Genomic DNA, 17,923 nt, shown 5'->3' with positions numbered 1-17,923 from the left:
TTTTAAGCTATATCAAATGGATGTCAAAAGCGCCTTCCTCAACGGGCTTATCAACGAGTTGGTATACGTGGAGCAACCACCGGGCTTCAAGGATCCAAAATATCCCAACCACGTGTACAAGCTCCACAAGGCACTCTACGAGCTTAAGCAAGCCCCTAGAGCTTGGTATGAGTGTCTTCGAAATTTTCTTGTGAAAAACGGCTTTGAGATCGGGAAAGCCGATTCAACTCTTTTTACTAAAAGACATGATAATGATATTTTTGTCTGCCAAATATATGTCGATGACATTATATTTGGTTCTACTAACAAGTCTTTTAGTGAAGAGTTTAGTAGGATGATGACCAAGCGTTTTGAGATGTCCATGATGGGTGAATTGAAGTTCTTCCTCGGCCTTCAAATCAAGCAACTCAAGGAAGGAACTTTCATTTGCCAAACAAAGTATTTAAAGGACATGCTCAAGAAGTTTGGAATGGAGAATGCGAAGCCAATCCACACTCCCATGCCATCAAATGGCCACCTCGACCTCAACGAGCAAGGTAAAGACGTCGACCAAAAGGTATACCGTTCCATCATTGGCTCACTCCTTTACCTTTGTGCATCTAGGCCTGATATTATGCTTAGTGTGTGCATGTGTGCAAGATTTCAAGCCGCTCCGAAGGAGTGTCACCTTGTGGCCGTGAAGAGAATTCTTAGATATTTAGTGCACACACCTAATCTTGGTCTTTGGTATCCTAAGGGAGCGAGGTTTGATCTCATTGGTTATGCCGATGCGGATTATGCCGGGTGCAAAGTGGATAGGAAAAGCACATCGGGTACTTGCCAATTCTTGGGTAGGTCCCTTGTTTCTTGGTCTTCCAAGAAGCAAAACTCCGTCGCCCTATCCACCGCCGAAGCGGAATACATTTCGACGGGGAGTTGTTGTGCTCAACTTATTTGGATGAAGCAAACCTTGAGAGACTATGGCCTCAATGTGTCCAAAATCCCACTCCTATGTGACAATGAGAGTGCCATTAAGATAGCCAATAATCCCGTCCAACATTCCCGAACCAAACATATAGATATTCGCCACCATTTCTTGAGAGATCATTCCACAAGAGGCGACATAGACATCCAACATGTGAGAATCGACAAACAATTGGCGGATATCTTCACCAAGCCTCTAGATGAAGCTAGGTTTTGTGAGTTGAGAAGTGAACTAAATATCTTGGATTCTCGGAATGTGGCTTGATCTTTTGCATGCATTTGTTTTCAATTACTAGAATAGGATTGCATGCCACATCATGACAAAGTGAACATTCAATTCATGAATGAACACTAGTCATAATCTGAGTGGATAGCTTGAATCTATGTGTACGGGGATCTCATTCTCTAATGAATTTTGGTCCTTGCACAATTTGCTATAGATTCGTACATTCCCTCTCTCGAGGGTGAATCATCTTGTCTCATGATAATTCACTCTCATTTGATTTTTGGATCATCCATTTGACTTGTGGCTATTGTTTTGTGTGGTTGATTGTGTGCTAGCCATGAACTCAAATGGGGCCAGAATGTTCGGCCATTCCTTTCTCTCCAACTCCCATCAAAAGTTTGTGAAAAATTGAATCTCTTCAAAATTCCCGGTGCAATTCCCTTAAAAAATTCATTTCCAAAAGTTTGCAAAATGTTTTCATCAAAATTCCGGCAAAAATCCTCCCTTTTCGGTGCTTAGATGCCAAAGGGGGAGAAGATCTATCCTTTTATTTATTATGGTCGATCATGAGTGGTTTTTATTTGTATGAGAGATGTGTGTTTCTTAAGTTAGTTTAATGCTTTGTAAGACATTATTGTTTAATTATGAATGCTTGGTATGTAATGTGATATATTTGTTGTCTTGTGAGCTTCAATGTGGATGCAAAGATTTAGGGGGAGCTCTCTACTTGCTTTAATGCACACTTTTAGGGGGAGCTTTTACTAAATCTTTGCACCAAAATCATCTATTATATTCATTCTCTCTTGTGATCTAATCGTATTGTCATCAATCACTAAAAAGGGGGAGATTGAAAGTGCATCTAGGTCCCTAATGATTTTGATGATTGATTACAATGCGATTAGAGAGGACTAACACTTTTATTCAAGCAAATGTGAAGGTTGTTATGTCCTCGACATGTTGTAATGAGATGCATACCCCATGAATGCGACATCACGATGCAATGTGGCAATGATCAAATGGTATATTGTATCTTTTACCTTACATTGTGTCGTAGGAATGTCGTACTATTAAGAGGGAAACCACATGCATATTATTGGTAGAATACTAGTGCTCAAAATGGTTCATCTTTGTGTGAGTTGAAAAACCTAAGTCAAAATTTCAATCCCGAGTTGTTTCACTTGTCACAACACTTACACCGGGTTTCTTTGCAAGTTTTTCAACATCTCTTAAAGGTTTTGGACCATGTTTTATGTTGGGTTTGATAGCCCACGAAACTAGCTTTCCATAGACTCCAAGATCTTCGAAATCGGAGTTCGGAGTAAAAAGTTATTGCAGTTTTACTTGAGCAACATCAGACTATCCGATTTGAAATCAGACTATCCGATGTATCGGACTATCCGATTTTTCACAGAACTTCACTCTCTGTCTTGATTTAAAAAAATCCTATCGAGTGAGTTTTTCTAAGTATCGGAGTATCCGATGTCGGATCAGATAGTCCGATGATACAGAGACTCCGAAATTTCATAGAACTTGATTCTCTGTTTGAGGACGAAGTTTTTGCTTCTAAAATATCAGATACTCCGATTTAACATCAGATAGTCCGATGTCTCGGAAAGTTCGAAATTTCATGGAACTTCGTTTTCTGTTTCTCGTTGCCTTGGAGGTTTAAAATATCGGACTATCCGATCTTGTATCGGACTATCTGACGTGGGCTGAAAGATTTCCCTCCAACGGCCACATTTTTTTGGGGGGGGGGGTCTATAAATACCCCCCACCTAACCCTTTTCTAGGGTTACCCAACTCATTTCATTCTCATTCACTTTGGGTTGAGCTTGGTGCTAAGGTGCTTTGGATCTTTGAGCTCTCTCCCTCTCTCAAATCCCTCCTTGTTCTTTGTGTGGTGTATCTTGGTGGTTGTGGATTTGGTGTTTGAGGGCCTAGTGTGTGTTTCACTCGATCTTGAGCACTAGGGTTTGACCAAGAGTTGTGTGGTGTTTGTTACTCTTGGAGGTTGAGGACTCCTAGACGGCTAGGTGTCACTCCCGAGCCACCGATCTACGTGTGGTTGGCCGAGAGAAGTTTGTGAAGGCCGGATCTCGCCTCCGCAAGGAAAAAGATACCCCTTAGTGGAAGGAGGAGTGCTTAGTGCAACCTCTTGAGGAAAGGGTTAGCAAAGACCCGGCTCTTAGTGAGCTCCTCAACGGAGAGTAGAATCCCCTCAAGGATTTGAACTCCGGGAACAACTTCGTGAACATCATTGGTAATCTTCCTTCATCCTCCTTTTAGCTTTGCTTAATTGTGTCGCTATAGATCTAGTCGCTGTTTGTGCTTTACTCTTGTTTGTGTGATAGATCTAGTTGTGCTTCATTGGTGGATCAGACAGTCTGATCCAACTTCAGACTATCTGATATTTTCGGATAGTCTGACTGTGGATCAGACTTTCCGACCTTATTTCAGTTTTAGCTTTCACATAAAGTTTTAAATTAGCCTATTCACCCCCCCTCTAGGGCTAATTGACCCTTTCAAACTCTTATAAAATTTTCTGTTTACATTAATAGAAAAGAGTGGTCACAAGTCACAACTAGTTTATTTAGTTCCGCTGCCCCCTCTCTCTCTCTGCTATTTCTTGATAGATCCTTTCCTGATCGACGTGGATTTTTGAATAAACAGTTATCGAACTCGAGCCGCTTTGGGAGCTAGATAATTTGAGATATGTCCATTGGTTATTTTGCTGGCGAGATTACAAAGAATTCAGCTATAATCAGCTGATGAGAATCTGAATAAGTCGGATAACTCTAGCTTTTGGCTTAGTTTTTGGATTATGTAGATGCTAGGCTCTGTTCGCTATCCCCTCTTCCGCGTGCACGCTTTTCAAATTGTTAAACGGTGCGTTTTTTTGTAAAAAGTTTCTATACGAAAGTTGCTTAAAAAAATCAAATTAATCTATTTTTGAAAAAAAATTAGCTAATACTTAATTAATCAAACGCTAATAGACCGCTCCATTTTCCGTAATCACTGTTCAGGATGGGAACACCTATGTGTGAACACAGCCCTAGGGGTGTTTGGTTGCCCGTCACTCTTTTGCTACAAGTTTGATCAACTTGGTAGCTGTTTAGTTGGTACCATAATATTGGTAGGATTTTTTTTAACAAATTAGATCCCATATGTCAATTACTTTAAAAGGTATGATGAGATTTCCTAAGGCTATGTTCGGAGAGTTTTAAGATTACGAGAATTTGTTGGTTGGTAGCCAGCTTTCGAGAATTTGTAGAAGTTGGTTTTTTTAAAATACGGGTGATAACTGATAATCTAGATTGTTGGGAGAAGCTAAAGATTACGTGAGAAGCTGTAGCTGCTAGAAGCTCTCCCAAACTGAACCTAAGATCTAAATGTGTCAGAATGGATTTGGTCGTCTCAACTTAGACAATTACGACAACTTTTATTGATATATGTTGGCTAAGTATGGCCGGTAAGCTAATGCACCCAAAATCTTAAGATTAGAATTTGGACGGATTGCAGGGGAAGTTGACGCTGGTAAGAATAGTTGTAGCTGGTAGAAACTATTCCTAAGCATCAAACAAGGGTTTAAGGCTGCCTGATAATCCGACCAATGAAAGAAAAAATCAAACTAGAATTCAAGATTTTGACAGAACTTCTCTAAAATTTCACTGGTTTTGCCAGTTATCACTTGTCGCTGGATTTTTCACATTTTGGTCATTTTAAAAAACTTATTTCACAAATAGATCCCTGAAAAAACTTATCCCAGAAACTGTTCTTTTTGGGGCGCCAGGGTGGGGCACCATCCTCCTGCCACCGTGGCACACGTGAACCGACGGGGCAGGAGGAGGGCGCCAGCATGGCTGGCGCCGCCCCCCGCCCCCCGCCCCCCACCCCTCGCCTCCATTCCTGTTTCTCTGTATGGAGTTGCAATGGTGTCATTTTTATTTTATTTTTTCGAATGTTTTTTCACACTTAGGATCACGATACAACTAACCACAAAAAAAAAATTAAACTCGAACTACCACTTAGCTAAGTCTGAAAATAGCTAGCATATCACTTAGTCTACTTTGCACCTTCACTAAAATTAGACCATAACTCCTTTAGTAAAACCCTTTGATCATCATGTTACACATAATGCACTCTATCACTATATAAAATTACTTAATCTAATTTAAAATATAACCACATGAAATGATAGCCATAAGTTAAACAGTACAGAGAGATGCAATTTTTTTATTTTTATTTCATTTTTTAATATTTTTTTCACACTTAGGAGAACATAGAAACCAACCATATAAAAAATAAACTCAAACAGACTTGTAAAATTTTCCAAAACTCTACCGAAACGGACAAAATATGTCATTTATTAAAATAGACGTAACTTTCTCATACGGACTCGGAATCAGGCAAATAATATATCCACGGACATTTACAGAAAATGTTACATCCGATCCTCCCCCGCTTCGCCGGGTTCGGCGATATTAAAACCTCCGAATTCTGCTTGCAAGATTGTGTTTTCGAGGAGAGAAGTTTTTCGGTAGAGCTTTGGAAATTCCACAGGCCACATATTTCATCCGTTTGAGTTTATTTTTTATATGGTTGGTTCTTGTAAGTTCCTAAGTATGAAAAAAATATCAAAAAAATAAAATAAAAGTAAAAAAGTTGCACATCTCTCTCCTCTGCATTAGTTCGGAGAGATATGAGAGGAGAGGAAAAATTCTACATGTTACATATTACGTCCATTTGAGTTCATTTTTTCTATGGTTGGTTCTTATGTGTCCCTAAGCGTGCAAAAAATATCAAAAAAATAAAAGAAAAATAAAAAAATTCGGGGGGGGGGGGGGCGCCAGCCACTCTGGCGCGCTCCCCCTAGCCACCTCATCATCGCCCCGCCACGTCGGCAGGGGGACGGCGCCAAAGAGGCCGCCGTCGTCCAGTTGGACGACGGCGCCAGCCACTCTAGCGCCCCAAAAAGAACCATTTCTAGGATAAGTTTTTCCAGGGGTTTATTTGCGAAATAAGTTTTTCAAAAGAACCAAAATGTGCGAAATGTGAAAAATCCAGTCACTTGTCGCCCAGTTTTACACTGCCCAGTGCCCACCCCACAACGCACGCGTGAGTTCGTGACGCGTCACGCCCCGCGGCCTTCCCCTCCCAAAAAGCGGCAGGACGCAACCTGATCCCCATCCCCCGAGCAAGCAAAGCGGAGGAACGCGATGGCGTCGGCGCTGCTGAGGAAGGCGACGGTAGGCGGCTCCGCGGCGGCGGCGGCGGCGAGGTGGGCTTCCAGGGGGCTCGCGTCGGTGGGCTCCGGCTCCGACATCGTCTCGGCGGCGCCCGGCGTGTCGCTGCAGAAGGCCCGCTCCTGGGACGAGGGCGTCGCCACCAACTTCTCCACCACCCCTCTCAAGGACATCTTCCATGTACGCCCCCGCCGCCGCCGCCGCCGCTAGCCCTACACTACCCACGTTCGTCTGCTCTGCTGCTCAGCCAGGCTTTTCTGATGATCCCTCGTGTTTTTGCAGGGGAAGAAAGTGGTCATCTTCGGCCTGCCTGTAAGCTCTCCCCTCCTCTCTTCCTCCCGAAATTCATGCGTACTCTATACATTTCGGATACCAGATGAGGACCTTCGGTTTGTTGCTTTTTGTGTGGATACACTCATCCTGAATGCGCATTGGGGATTATGGATTCGTCTTCCTGTAGCCTCTGTCATTACAGTGACATACATTAGCCATGGGCCATGGCGAAGAGGTAGTTTGGGCATCGATTACTTCAACTTTCAAGATAAATTCCAACATTTGAAGTTAAGGAGTAGGAAATGCCAGACTTGAGAGTAGTTCTTTTGCGGATTAGGAGTGCAGAAATTAGAAAGCCTGGTATTCGTGGTGCCCACAGGTGAAATGGTAATAGAACTCTCCATTTCTTCGATTCTTCTCTATTCTCTGAACAGCAAACAGGGTGCTGCATCTAATCAAACAATCTAGTGAGGGTAATATGGTTTGGGGTTGCAATAGTAAAAACAAAAAGGTAAAAATTTCATGTTACTTATCCACACAATTCTGCTTTCAGAGCCAGCCAATAAGGCATTTCTATCAAAATTCCTAGTTGATTTCTAACTGTCTTTTAGTATTTATGAAGCTTTATATGTTTGATATCATTTGTTTATTGTCTAAATTTTTTCATCGTTTATTCCAAATTCTTATATCCTGGAGCGATTCTCTTTCTGAATGATCTACTGATCTGATAATATAGGTGACTGTTATCTTTACCACATATTTCAGGGTGCATACACAGGAGTCTGTTCACAGGCACACGTCCCTAGTTATAAAAATAACATTGACAAGTTGAAAGCAAAAGGGGTTGACTCTGTTATCTGTGTCTCTGTGAATGACCCTTATGCCCTGAATGGATGGGCAGAAAAGCTACAGGCAAAAGATGCTGTGAGTTACCATTCTATATGCTTAAATAGTAAGAAATGCATTAAACACGCTGTATGTTTTGCTAATCTAATTATATTTACTAATCATGCATGGTATATTAATATCCACCTTTGTGTTTGGTGGACTTTATCCATAATACAAATGCTGAATGCTATTGTATTCTCTCCCTGCCTCAGTACTTTGTAATGATTGAAAGCTGCACATGTCTGCCAGTAATGTGCTTATTTCATCATATAACCTGTAAAACAGTAAATTGCAAAGCTAATTTCATGTATCTCCTCAAGTTCACCTAAATTTATTTATGTTTTTCTTCTGATTTGTTTAATGTACACTTTAATGTAAGAAGAAACATAAACATTCTTCAAGTATATAATAGTTATATATTCTATACTTTAAAAATAATAAGGACCAGCGTATCATAGTCTCGTACCATTGTAGATGGCTATTGTTTATGAATGTTTGTCCCATGAGTCCATGCAGATATAGTTCATATCAAACTTGCTCACAATCACATAATATTCAAATCTAACCATCTGCTATGATTTTGTAATATTGATACCAGATTGAATTTTATGGTGATTTTGATGGGAGTTTCCACAAAAGCTTGGATTTGGAAGTAGACCTCTCTGCTGCTTTGCTTGGCCGCCGTTCCCACAGGTCAATGAATTTTACTTTGGTTAACTTGGTTTATGTCCTTAAAAAGTTAAAACTGCTGCCTGTTTTATATAATTACAATTGAACATAAAACAACGTATTTCAGTTGCCTTTTGCTTTATTTGTTTAATTAAATCATTGTGTTAAACTTATTACTTACCATGGGTTAACTCAAGTACTCCTTTTCCTTACTGTAGCTTTACCCTTCAAAGTGCATTGCATTCATTATCATATTTGAGCATGTTTTATGTTGTCAAGGACATTCTGCATTGGCGGCATTGCTAATCTACACATGTTCCCTACTGTTAAACTGTCATGATTCATGACTGTAAATGATCAATTACTTCAAGCTGCATGCACATGCCTATACATGATTTAAGTGTGAGTCTTATTCAGTCGATTTCCAATGGATTTTGCTGTTGTTGTGACAAAATTTACTGCACTGAGGCTAACCTCTCAAAAGACTCCAATAAATGAATCCAAACCACTTCCTAAGTGTCGCACTTTAGCATGCCCTTGTTAGCTGCACAACTATCTATGGGTGCATTGAAATTTCAAACAAAAGAGCTGAGGTGCATATTTGGAACATAATTATGGTTCACCAGGTGCATGTATTGCATGTTTTTTTGTGAAGGAATATGTAGTTGCGTGATTCCGCAAAGTTGAACATCATTCAACATTGAGTCACTTTTGAACCTCCTTGTGTGCCCCCTTTCATTTGTTGTAAATAGTACTCTGGTGACACAATGTATGCATTTGGCTAAGCCTGAAATGCCATTCCATAATCTCCATGGACAGCTCATGCTGTGGTACACTTTTTTTTTTTGAGGATGTAATTTACATGTTTTGTCATTTAAGAGATTGTGAAATGTGACTGGTTAATGGATAGATTTTTCTTACTTCTCTTCTAAAAGTATTGCTGTCCGTTTTAGGTGGTCAGCCTTTGTTGACGATGGGAAGATCAAGGCTTTCAATGTTGAGGTAGCTCCTTCTGACTTCAAGGTTTCTGGTGCCGAGGTGATCTTGGACCAAATCTGATCCGAGTAACGAAATTCTGTCGTTGTTTGTTTTCTCATGCAGCATGCATGCTTTTGCTGTAGTAAATAAACGAAAACTCGACTACTCGAGTATCCATGTAAAGATGTTTGTAGTCTGCCTTGCTACGCCCAGAATATTTGTTTTCCTGTTACAAATCAGCTTGCCGGGCAACATGTTTGTCAGCATTGACGTGAGCTCTAACTTCAACTGGATTACCAAATTGGTTGGTTGAGCTCTGTCCTTGACTATCATTTTAGCTGGTCAGAAATATGAGGATAGAAAAAAGAAGGGAGCAGGTGAAGAACTGATGATGAAGTTGGCTATTGGGTTTGTCATGGGAGCCGAACTGATTGATCATTTTCCATCTTGACTGAATGGAGAATTCTACTAGTACCAAGTTACTCTCACCAGTAAATACATTCGATATGATATAGTATATTATATTACAACAAATCTGAATAAGTAGGTTTTAATATAATACCATGTTGCTATATTTTGGTATTATGGGAGGAGTATATGCTAGTAGTATTAAACTGTCTCCAGTCACCTAGGCCTTGTCTAGGCTGTGTTTAGTTCGACCCAAAGTTTGAAATTTGGTTGAAATTGGAGACGATGTGACTGAAAAGTTGCGTGTGTATGAAAGGTTTGATGTGATGGATAGTTGGAAGTTTGGAAAAAAAACTTTGGAACTAAACACACCCCTAGTTCCCAACTTTTTCTTCAAAATTTTTGTGATTGGTGAGAGGCCTTCCAAATTTGTAACTTTCCAACTGCTCCCACACCGAGGGCTCCACTTGTCCATGGGCCCCACTTGTCAGTGACACTTGTCCGGTGCGGCAGTGCCTACAAGGAATATAAGCCGCCAAGCTCCATGTCGTCAGTGCTGATGAACACAGCACCAGCATTCACCTGCAGCACGACTGGTCACTCTCTATAAAGTATAAACAAACGTGCCCCGCCTGCGCAGCCACCTCAGCACGCGCGCGAATTCGGAGCAGCCGCCGCCGCCCGCCGCAGTCGTCGTCGTCGCCGCCGCCTCGCCGGAAATGGTCAAGAACGCCATCCAGTACGCCGTGGTCAGTACACTATCCGCCCTTTCTCTTGTTGACCCACCGCGCGATGCTGATGCTGACGCTGACGTGTCGGTGGCGCCACGGCGGCGCGGTCGTCGCAGGTGGACGCGTTCGCGGCCGAGCCGTTCAAGGGCAACCCCGCCGCCGTATGCCTCCTGGAAGGGGAGGATGCCGCGGCGGCGGCGGACGAGCGGTGGATGCAGTCCGTCGCAGCCGAGTTCAACCTCTCCGAGACCGCCTTCCTCATCCGCGACCCCTCCTCCTCCGCCGCCGCCGCCGACGCCGCCCCGCGGTTCCGCCTCCGCTGGTTCACCCCCGTCGCCGAGGTCGCCTCCCCCTTCCCCCCAACCCTAGGTTTCCTCTTACTCGTCTCCCCTGTGTTCATCCGCACGCGTCGTCGTCGTTGTCTTCAGGTGAATCTCTGCGGCCACGCGACGCTGGCATCCGCCCACTTCCTCTTCACCACCGTCCTCGCGAAGCAGCAGCACGCCGCCGCCGCCATGGTCGAGTTCGTGACGAGGTCCGGCATCCTGACCGCCAAGAAGGTTCCTGCTCCGCCGCCTCCGGCGAACGATGGCGGCGTCCCGGGTGAGGAGAAGCTGTTCATCGAGCTGGATTTCCCCATGATCGATCTCGTGGAGTACGATTCCGCGGAGACGCTGTCGATTCCGGAGACTCTGAATGGCGCCCGAGTCGTCAGTGTTTGGAAATCATCAACCGCCGGTGACCTCATCGTACTTCCTCTTATATCCCCTTAATACAAGTTACAACATCCGGCAAAATTTGGCAAAATTTGATATATGCTGCTCTGAATGTTGCCTTCATAACTAGTACATTTGGATATTACCATGTCTTTTTTTTTTGGTTAAAATGATTGGCAACATCAATTGAATTATACACACTTTGACCACTACTTTTTGGTAATAAATTTGTAAATACTCTGAACTCTGCACTGTTATGAAAATAGTAATATGGAATGAATCTTACAATTTTATTTTTAGCCTACAAAGTAGAATAGCTTTGAAATTATTATTTGTCCAAATTTAATTAGGCGAGTCAACATTGTCAATGATTAAAAAATGTCTGTTCAAAGATTAAAATGGAGGTCATGAACCATGGCAATGCTACCGCTACGATTATTTCCCTAAGAGAAAGAATTGCTAATCTTTTAAGGATGCTAATATTAAATGAGGAGTTGGTAAGCTTTTCTGAAAAGATGGAAAATTTATAATGGATTTTTTTTATTAAAAAAAGAAGATGGAGAGGAAGGAGTTGGAATTGTTCATTTGTTTGTTAGTACTAAATGATTCTGGCATGGCTTTCAGGTGGAACTTTCTTCCGGAAAAGAGGTTGCTGATATTATCCCTAACATTAATGAAATTAAAAAATGTGATGGTAGAGGAGTTATTGTTACGGGACCAGCACCTGCTGGATCTGATTATGACTTCTTTTCACGATTCTTCTGCCCAAAATTTGGGATAGATGAGGTATGCCGATTCTTTCCACCCAACAACCAAGTTTTTTATGCAGACAATGTGGCTTGTTAAGTTAAAAATGGCCATTTTAGTTCCAGAATATGTAGATATAATCTCATATGTGGTACACTTTTTAGTCATTGCATGGGTACAGAAGGATTCTCTGCTGTCACGATGTTACCAATGTTGCTTGTCTAAATTCAAAATTGTTAAATCATCACAAGCTATTTTTCATCAATCAGAGACATAAATTGATTACACCTTGCATGATTACTACAATACTTAACTCCTTTCATAAAAGAAAACAATACTTAACTCTATATAATATGGTGTTTTTTATTTGAAGTCTCTACAGTTCTGGTTTATGCGTAGTTTTAATCTTCCTAGTTCCTACCACACTAGGTGAAAAACATTGGCATTGATGCAGAGATGACTGATATAATCTCTCCAAAGAATCAGAACCTCTTAATACCTCAAGGTGAGTCAAGGGGTTATCGACAACTAGTAATTAAAAAAACATCATTTTAGATAGACTTGTGAAGTGACCAAAGTGTGAATTTGACTGAGTACTGAAATTTATTTTGGTCATGATTTCTTGTGACAGTTCCATAAACTTGTTATCATGCATTTGATAGTTTTATGACGATTCCCTGTATGGCTGTATCGTTCCTTGAGTGTTCAGAAACTTTTGGTATAACTTGGCAAGTTAATCTCTATGCCCCTTATCGACCAAAATTTGAAACTTCTCGTAGTATATTTTTTAGCACAGGCTTTTAAAACACTAACAACTCGGATATACTCTTACAGGATCCTGTGTGTGGAAGCGCACATTGTGTTCTGGCACCTTACTGGGGTGGAAAGCTGGGGAAACAAAAACTTACGGCGTTTCAGGTATTATCCTTTTGCTACCTTCTTGTGACAAGTAGGGGGTAAACAATTGTTGCCAACATTATACTTTTCTGAAAAAAAAAAGATAAGTACAAACGGCACAATACCATGGTCGTCAGGCTTCGCCAAGGAGTGGAACATTGTACTTGGAGCTGGACGGCGAGAACAGGAGAGTCCGGATCCAGGGAGAAGCTGTCACTGTGATGGCCGGGACTCTCTTGGCGTAGCATCTCTCTCTGTCAGAGTGTCTGGCGATCTGCTTGCTCTTGTATGCTTGAGAGTTCAGCGGAGAAATTGTTGTTGTTCGACGCGTACCGCGAACGATTGTAATTGATGTTATATTTGGGAATAAAAGGATCTGCAATGTTTATGAAGCAATCTGGATGCGGGAACTGCATTGTCTGAAGAAGCAAGTGCGTATTTAGGTTAAGACTTCAGAGCGAATCGTGATGGTTTTTGAGACGGAATGAAAAAGAGTGGAGAACTAGTGAAAGAAACGAGTGAAGGAGAAAATCGATGACAAAATGACATGAAAAACATCCAAGAATCACTTCGTATATTTACAAATCTGATCTCAAAAAGAACAGTACACAACACATGCCTCGTTGGCAACCAAAAAAAAGGAGAAAAATAGAGAAAAAAAACTCAAGAATAGAATTTTCTTTTTCTTCTTCTCCGGCGAGATGGCGGCGACGGATGCTCTAAGGCCACATCACGTCGACCGCGATCCGGGACACGGCGGCGAGATCCTCGAACGACTCCTCCTTCTTCTTCTCCCCCGCTGCCTCGGCCGCCGGCCGCTCGCACTTGGCCACCGCCGCCGCCGCCGCCGGAGCAGCCGCCACGGGCCGGAACTCCCGGAGGCTGTGTCCGCTCATGTACCAGTCAGCCGCCATTACGCTGGTGCTCTCGCCGCCGAGCAGCTCCGACAGCAGCAGCACGATCGACGCCATCGACCAAAGCTCAAAAAACCTCACACAACAACGAGATCGATCCGAGTGGGGGGAAAAGAAAACCAAGCAAGCAAGAAATTGCACACAACTGTTGGGGGATTCGGCTGTAGCTACCTCCGATTTTGGGTTTGGATGGATTGGGAATTCTAGCTCAAGTGGGGGTTGCTATATATCGCACCGCGACTGCAGCGCGCGCGGGTACGGTGGGCGGGCGGCGGGTGGTATTTTGGTGCCGCCATGAATAGCCGCCGGCTTGGTTGGTCAGGCAGGTCAGCTGGTGGCGGCACTGACTGCGGTTTCGTCTGTACGACGCATGGGGCAAGGCCAGGGTCGGTCGCCGCTGGGTTTTGGGACGGAAACCTGCGGGCCGGGGTGGGGTGGGGTGGGGGTGGGGCACCCGGGAAAACGGCCGCGCTTTGGCTTTGCCGAGACAGCTTTATTGTCTGTGATTAGTTTGTGCGGCAAATTTATTTTTAAGTATATGGACACATTTAAAGTATTAAATTTATACTAATAATAAAATAAAATAAATTATAGATGTCGTATATATACTGCAAGTCGAATCTATTAGGCCTAATTAATCTATCATTAGTAAATGTTTACTGTAGCGCCATATTATAAAATCATGGTGTAATTAGGCTCAAAAGATTCGTCTCGCGATTTACATGTAAACTGTGCAATTGATTTTTTTTCGTCTATATTTAATACTTTATACATGTGTTAAAATATTTGACGTGACGGAAAAGTTGAACGTTTGAAGAAGAAAAAAAATCTAAACACGGCCTTAGCTGCTGGTTTTCTCGATGAAAAAATGGGCAGTTTGGGCGTCAATTTTGCCTTTTCGGTTGGGGACAGGTCAGGGGGGCCTGGAGGTGCAGGCGTACGTGCTAACGTGCAGCTGCTGGTTTATTTACCCGTTGACGGCTGCGCTGCGGCGTGGGCGTGTACCAACAAAAGGGACACGTCTATACACAGCACATGGTTAAACAGAGCGACCACCTCATCCGCCGTGTGTCAACGAGTAACCCTTCCTAAAAATAGCAATATATTATTCTCTCGTACTATATCTTTTTAAAACTTTTTAATGATTTATATTTCCTAAACCGTATAGTATTTTTAAGAGCTATTTGCACTATTACACTTCACTCAAAATATATAACAAATAAAACAAGTATAGTGTTGAGTATATCTAAACATATATCAATTTTAAAGTAATTTAATTAAATTATAGAAGTAGCTTAGCTCTGTAATATAAATAACTCTTTATAGCACTACAAATTATTATATCGTGAGGCTATTTACAGTAAATTTACAAGTAAAACGTACGGACGATTTTCAAATAAATACATATACTTTCTTCATTCAAAGTGATCTCTATGTTATTTTTAAAAATACATATATAATTTAGCATCATGTACGGAGTAATTTTTCACGATCCTAGAAGTAACTACACTGCTTACAAAGGTAACTTTGAAAGAACAGAAGTAACTTTCTATGGTATTTGAAGTACCTACACTGGTACAGCCTACAGGGAACTAACTCTTAAAATTAGAAATATCTCTATAAGATATTAGAAGTAACTCTACTGCTAGAGAAAAGTATCTTTTTATGGTGTGCAGAAATAACTACAATGCTACAAGGTCTTCAAAATACTAGAAATAACTGTACTGTTGGAAGAAAGTAACTCATTAGGAAGTAACAAAATTTAAATAATTTTAACATATTTGATATTAGATTCGTTTTGTCACATATTTTAAGTACAGTATAATGGTTCAAACATATTTTAAAAATAACATATTGTCTAGAATATATAAGTAATGAAAGATTCTATAAAAAAATAGTAGTGTTAATTGACGTGATAACTGGCGGATGGCATGCAGTTCTCTTTGTCTGACATTGGAATAGACTCGCTTCTTAGATGGTCACGTGTTCGTAACTCGACTACCATTAACTAATTGGACGGCTTACGAAAGGGTAACGGGATAAGGGCACGTACAGCGGGTCTTTTTGCCCCGTCTTTGTGATGCCTTTTATGCAAAAAAAACCCCCCGGTTGAGTCAAGCGACGGGAGCTGCGTCCTCTCGCGAGGCGACGGCGACGACCCGTGCTCCGAGGCGGAAGAGGCAAGCTCAGCACCGTTGTACGAGCTCGTCGTCCCGAGGCGACGGCGCGGCAGGATCCCGCGCGGAGAGAATCTGCAAATGATCAGAAAAGGAAAATTTAGGAAATAAATTCAGAGCTTGATCATTGGAGGTATATACTGGGAGCTAAATATTGATTTGATTGTGGTCATGGCTGGGAGGTATACATCCTGGGAGATATATACATCCTGTGAGGTCAGTTGGAGTGCCGAGAGGTCTCATTCAGTTTCAGTTTCTGAATTAATGTGAATGTGATTTGTAAATGCGAATGTGCACTTCAGTTTCTGTTGGAATGTGAATGTGCATGCTTCAGTTTCAGTTTTTGTTGGAGTGCCGAGAGGACTTATTTGCTTATGTGAATGTGAATGTACCCTTCAGTTTCTTTCTGGAATGTGAATGTGCATGCTTCAGTTACAGGCATTATGTATATGTGCTCCTTTATGTGAATGCTTCAGTTATGTGCATGCCCGTTTCTGTGAATGTGAACGTGAATTCAAGCCTCACTTTTATACTATAAAATTTGCTGAAGGGGTGATTGAAAAGTTTGGCGACGAAATTAGACTAAAGGCATTGTAATATAATTATTATATTTATGGTTCCTAAAAATTATTATAATCATGTATCTTATTCATGCTTGATAGTATTATTTCAAATATATAGCCACACAATGGTATACACAAACGTATTTGCAATTGATCAAAGCTACATGCAAAAGCATTAAACAGCTTACAGACAGATCCTCTGTCTATGGGTTGTATGAGCTGTCTTTATATCTGTCTGGATGATAACTTCGAGGTTCTTGGAGACGAACCCCTATCTGTGGGTTGTACATGCCCTAAGGACAAATAGTACGCGAGCACTATTTAGATTTTACCCAACGGAAGGGGTACATCCATGTTAGGGTACTTCCGTAGTACTCCGTATGAAACGGCGTGGCAGCGTTTTTTTTCCTTTTACATAGTCCACAAAACCAGGGTGGTGCCTGAGCCGCTCAATCGTACTACAATCATAGTGTTAATACAAAGTCATTATAGTTTTGTTTTAAATTAAATATGTGTATATTTGTCCACTAATATCTAAAAAAATTATATAGTTCAATGATAAGATTTATGATTTTTAGCTTCACCATATGAAATATTTTCGTAATGTATAATTTACATGATGGTAAACTATACGTTTTCTTTAAAAAAAACTATACTAGTTTTGAAAAATTTGTTGTCAAAGTTAGAAATAATTAGCTAAGGACAAAGCTAAGAGATAAGTAACATGAAAAAAGGAGGGTGTACTCCGTATTCTCGATGTCATATATTATTAATACACATTGATTTGTTATGCCGCCAACATTATTTTTATTAAGTATACTACTCCGCACTGGCTAAATGTCTTGGACACTCAACGTCATATTGATCAGAGGAAGTACAACTTTTTACACTAAATTTCCATATAGATAAACCATCCAAAATTAATCACGAACTTCAGTATGTCAAACTGCAATGTTAAAGGTTAATTTGGAACGAGGGATTTTCATAGGATTTCTAAGGATTCAATGCCCTTTGGTTTGTAGGATTTGATGGTTGGAAAAGTTTCGGACGAATATTTTTTTTCCTCCACTTCTTGGAGGATTTCAAGCATGAGCTTAAACCTCAAGTTTTGAATTCCTTTTAAGGCTATGTTCGGGAGCCGGCACACAAAACGAAGCAGCGTTTTAGTGCGTGATTAGTTAAGTTTTAGCTATTTTTTTAAAAAAATGGATTAATATGATTTTTTAAGCAACTTTCATATAGAAACTTTTTAAAAAAAAAAACGCACCGTTTAGCAGTTTGAAAAGCGTTCACGCGGAAAATGAGAAGGAGGAGTCGGGAACTTGTACTACCGAAAGTCCAAGATACCATATCTCTATCTCTCTTCTATTAACTCTACTCTACTTAAATGATACTTTTTCTCTAAAGTCTTTATAAGTTTTATGTGGAGTATCCAAACGACCAATTTGATAAATTTTTGTTTTTAATTTTTATAGGATTTCATACAGAATGACCTTTTATCCTGTGTTTTTTTATTTGTATCTTTTATTT

General features: G+C 41.1%; 3 protein-coding genes across 5 annotated transcripts; 2 read left to right on the top strand and 1 right to left on the bottom strand.

Annotated features, from left to right (window-relative positions):
* The first annotated feature begins 6,300 nt into the window (after positions 1-6,300).
* LOC4324376 (peroxiredoxin-2F, mitochondrial-like) lies at positions 6,301-9,526 on the top strand. Its single transcript, NM_001428103.1, has 5 exons — positions 6,301-6,612; positions 6,715-6,744; positions 7,471-7,629; positions 8,192-8,286; positions 9,216-9,526. The coding sequence occupies exons 1-5, from the start codon at positions 6,406-6,408 to the stop codon at positions 9,319-9,321; spliced, it is 597 nt and encodes a 198-aa protein (NP_001415032.1). The 5' UTR covers positions 6,301-6,405; the 3' UTR covers positions 9,322-9,526.
* A 760-nt stretch (positions 9,527-10,286) lies between these two features.
* LOC4324375 (uncharacterized isomerase BH0283) lies at positions 10,287-13,135 on the top strand. 3 transcript variants are annotated; one of them, XR_010739725.1, is made up of 7 exons: positions 10,287-10,397; positions 10,496-10,720; positions 10,808-11,128; positions 11,720-11,881; positions 12,272-12,347; positions 12,474-12,760; positions 12,877-13,135. XR_010739725.1 is itself a non-coding variant. In XM_015765794.3 (7 exons), the coding sequence occupies exons 1-7, from the start codon at positions 10,368-10,370 to the stop codon at positions 13,089-13,091; spliced, it is 1,113 nt and encodes a 370-aa protein (XP_015621280.1). In that variant the 5' UTR covers positions 10,287-10,367; the 3' UTR covers positions 13,092-13,135. The 3 variants fall into 3 exon arrangements, 2 of the variants coding, with proteins under 2 accessions (XP_015621280.1, NP_001415033.1); XM_015765794.3 differs by having other exon boundaries at positions 12,677-12,760; NM_001428104.1 differs by lacking the exon at positions 12,272-12,347 and having other exon boundaries at positions 10,288-10,397; positions 12,677-12,760; positions 12,877-13,133.
* A 152-nt stretch (positions 13,136-13,287) lies between these two features.
* LOC4324374 (uncharacterized) lies at positions 13,288-13,849 on the bottom strand. The gene has a single exon (XM_015765799.3). The coding sequence runs from the start codon at positions 13,708-13,710 to the stop codon at positions 13,459-13,461; it is 252 nt and encodes an 83-aa protein (XP_015621285.1). The 5' UTR covers positions 13,711-13,849; the 3' UTR covers positions 13,288-13,458.
* Between the last annotated feature and the right edge of the window lie 4,074 nt (positions 13,850-17,923).

The sequence above is a fragment of the Oryza sativa genome, chromosome 1, assembly GCF_034140825.1.
Source record: "Oryza sativa Japonica Group chromosome 1, ASM3414082v1".
NCBI lineage: Eukaryota > Viridiplantae > Streptophyta > Magnoliopsida > Poales > Poaceae > Oryza > Oryza sativa.
Note: the sequence above shows the minus strand (reverse complement) of the source record. Positions and strands in the feature narration are given on the sequence as shown.

What these genes read in the sequence shown, in the direction of transcription:
- LOC4324376 (NM_001428103.1), top strand. Translation starts at nt 6,406, where the DNA reads ATGGCGTCGGCGCTGCTGAGGAAGGCGACGGTAGGCGGCTCCGCGGCG. An exon ending in TGGTCATCTTCGGCCTGCCT is followed by an intron (nt 6,745 to 7,470) that starts GTAAGCTCTCCC and finishes CACATATTTCAG; the next exon opens with GGTGCATACACAGGAGTCTG. An exon ending in AGCTACAGGCAAAAGATGCT is followed by an intron (nt 7,630 to 8,191) that starts GTGAGTTACCAT and finishes TATTGATACCAG; the next exon opens with ATTGAATTTTATGGTGATTT.
- LOC4324375 (XM_015765794.3), top strand. Translation starts at nt 10,368, where the DNA reads ATGGTCAAGAACGCCATCCAGTACGCCGTG. An exon ending in GAACCTCTTAATACCTCAAG is followed by an intron (nt 12,348 to 12,676) that starts GTGAGTCAAGGG and finishes ATACTCTTACAG; the next exon opens with GATCCTGTGTGTGGAAGCGC. An exon ending in AAAAACTTACGGCGTTTCAG is followed by an intron (nt 12,761 to 12,876) that starts GTATTATCCTTT and finishes CATGGTCGTCAG; the next exon opens with GCTTCGCCAAGGAGTGGAAC.
- LOC4324374 (XM_015765799.3), bottom strand. Translation starts at nt 13,710, where the DNA reads ATGGCGTCGATCGTGCTGCTGCTGTCGGAGCTGCTCGGCGGCGAGAGC.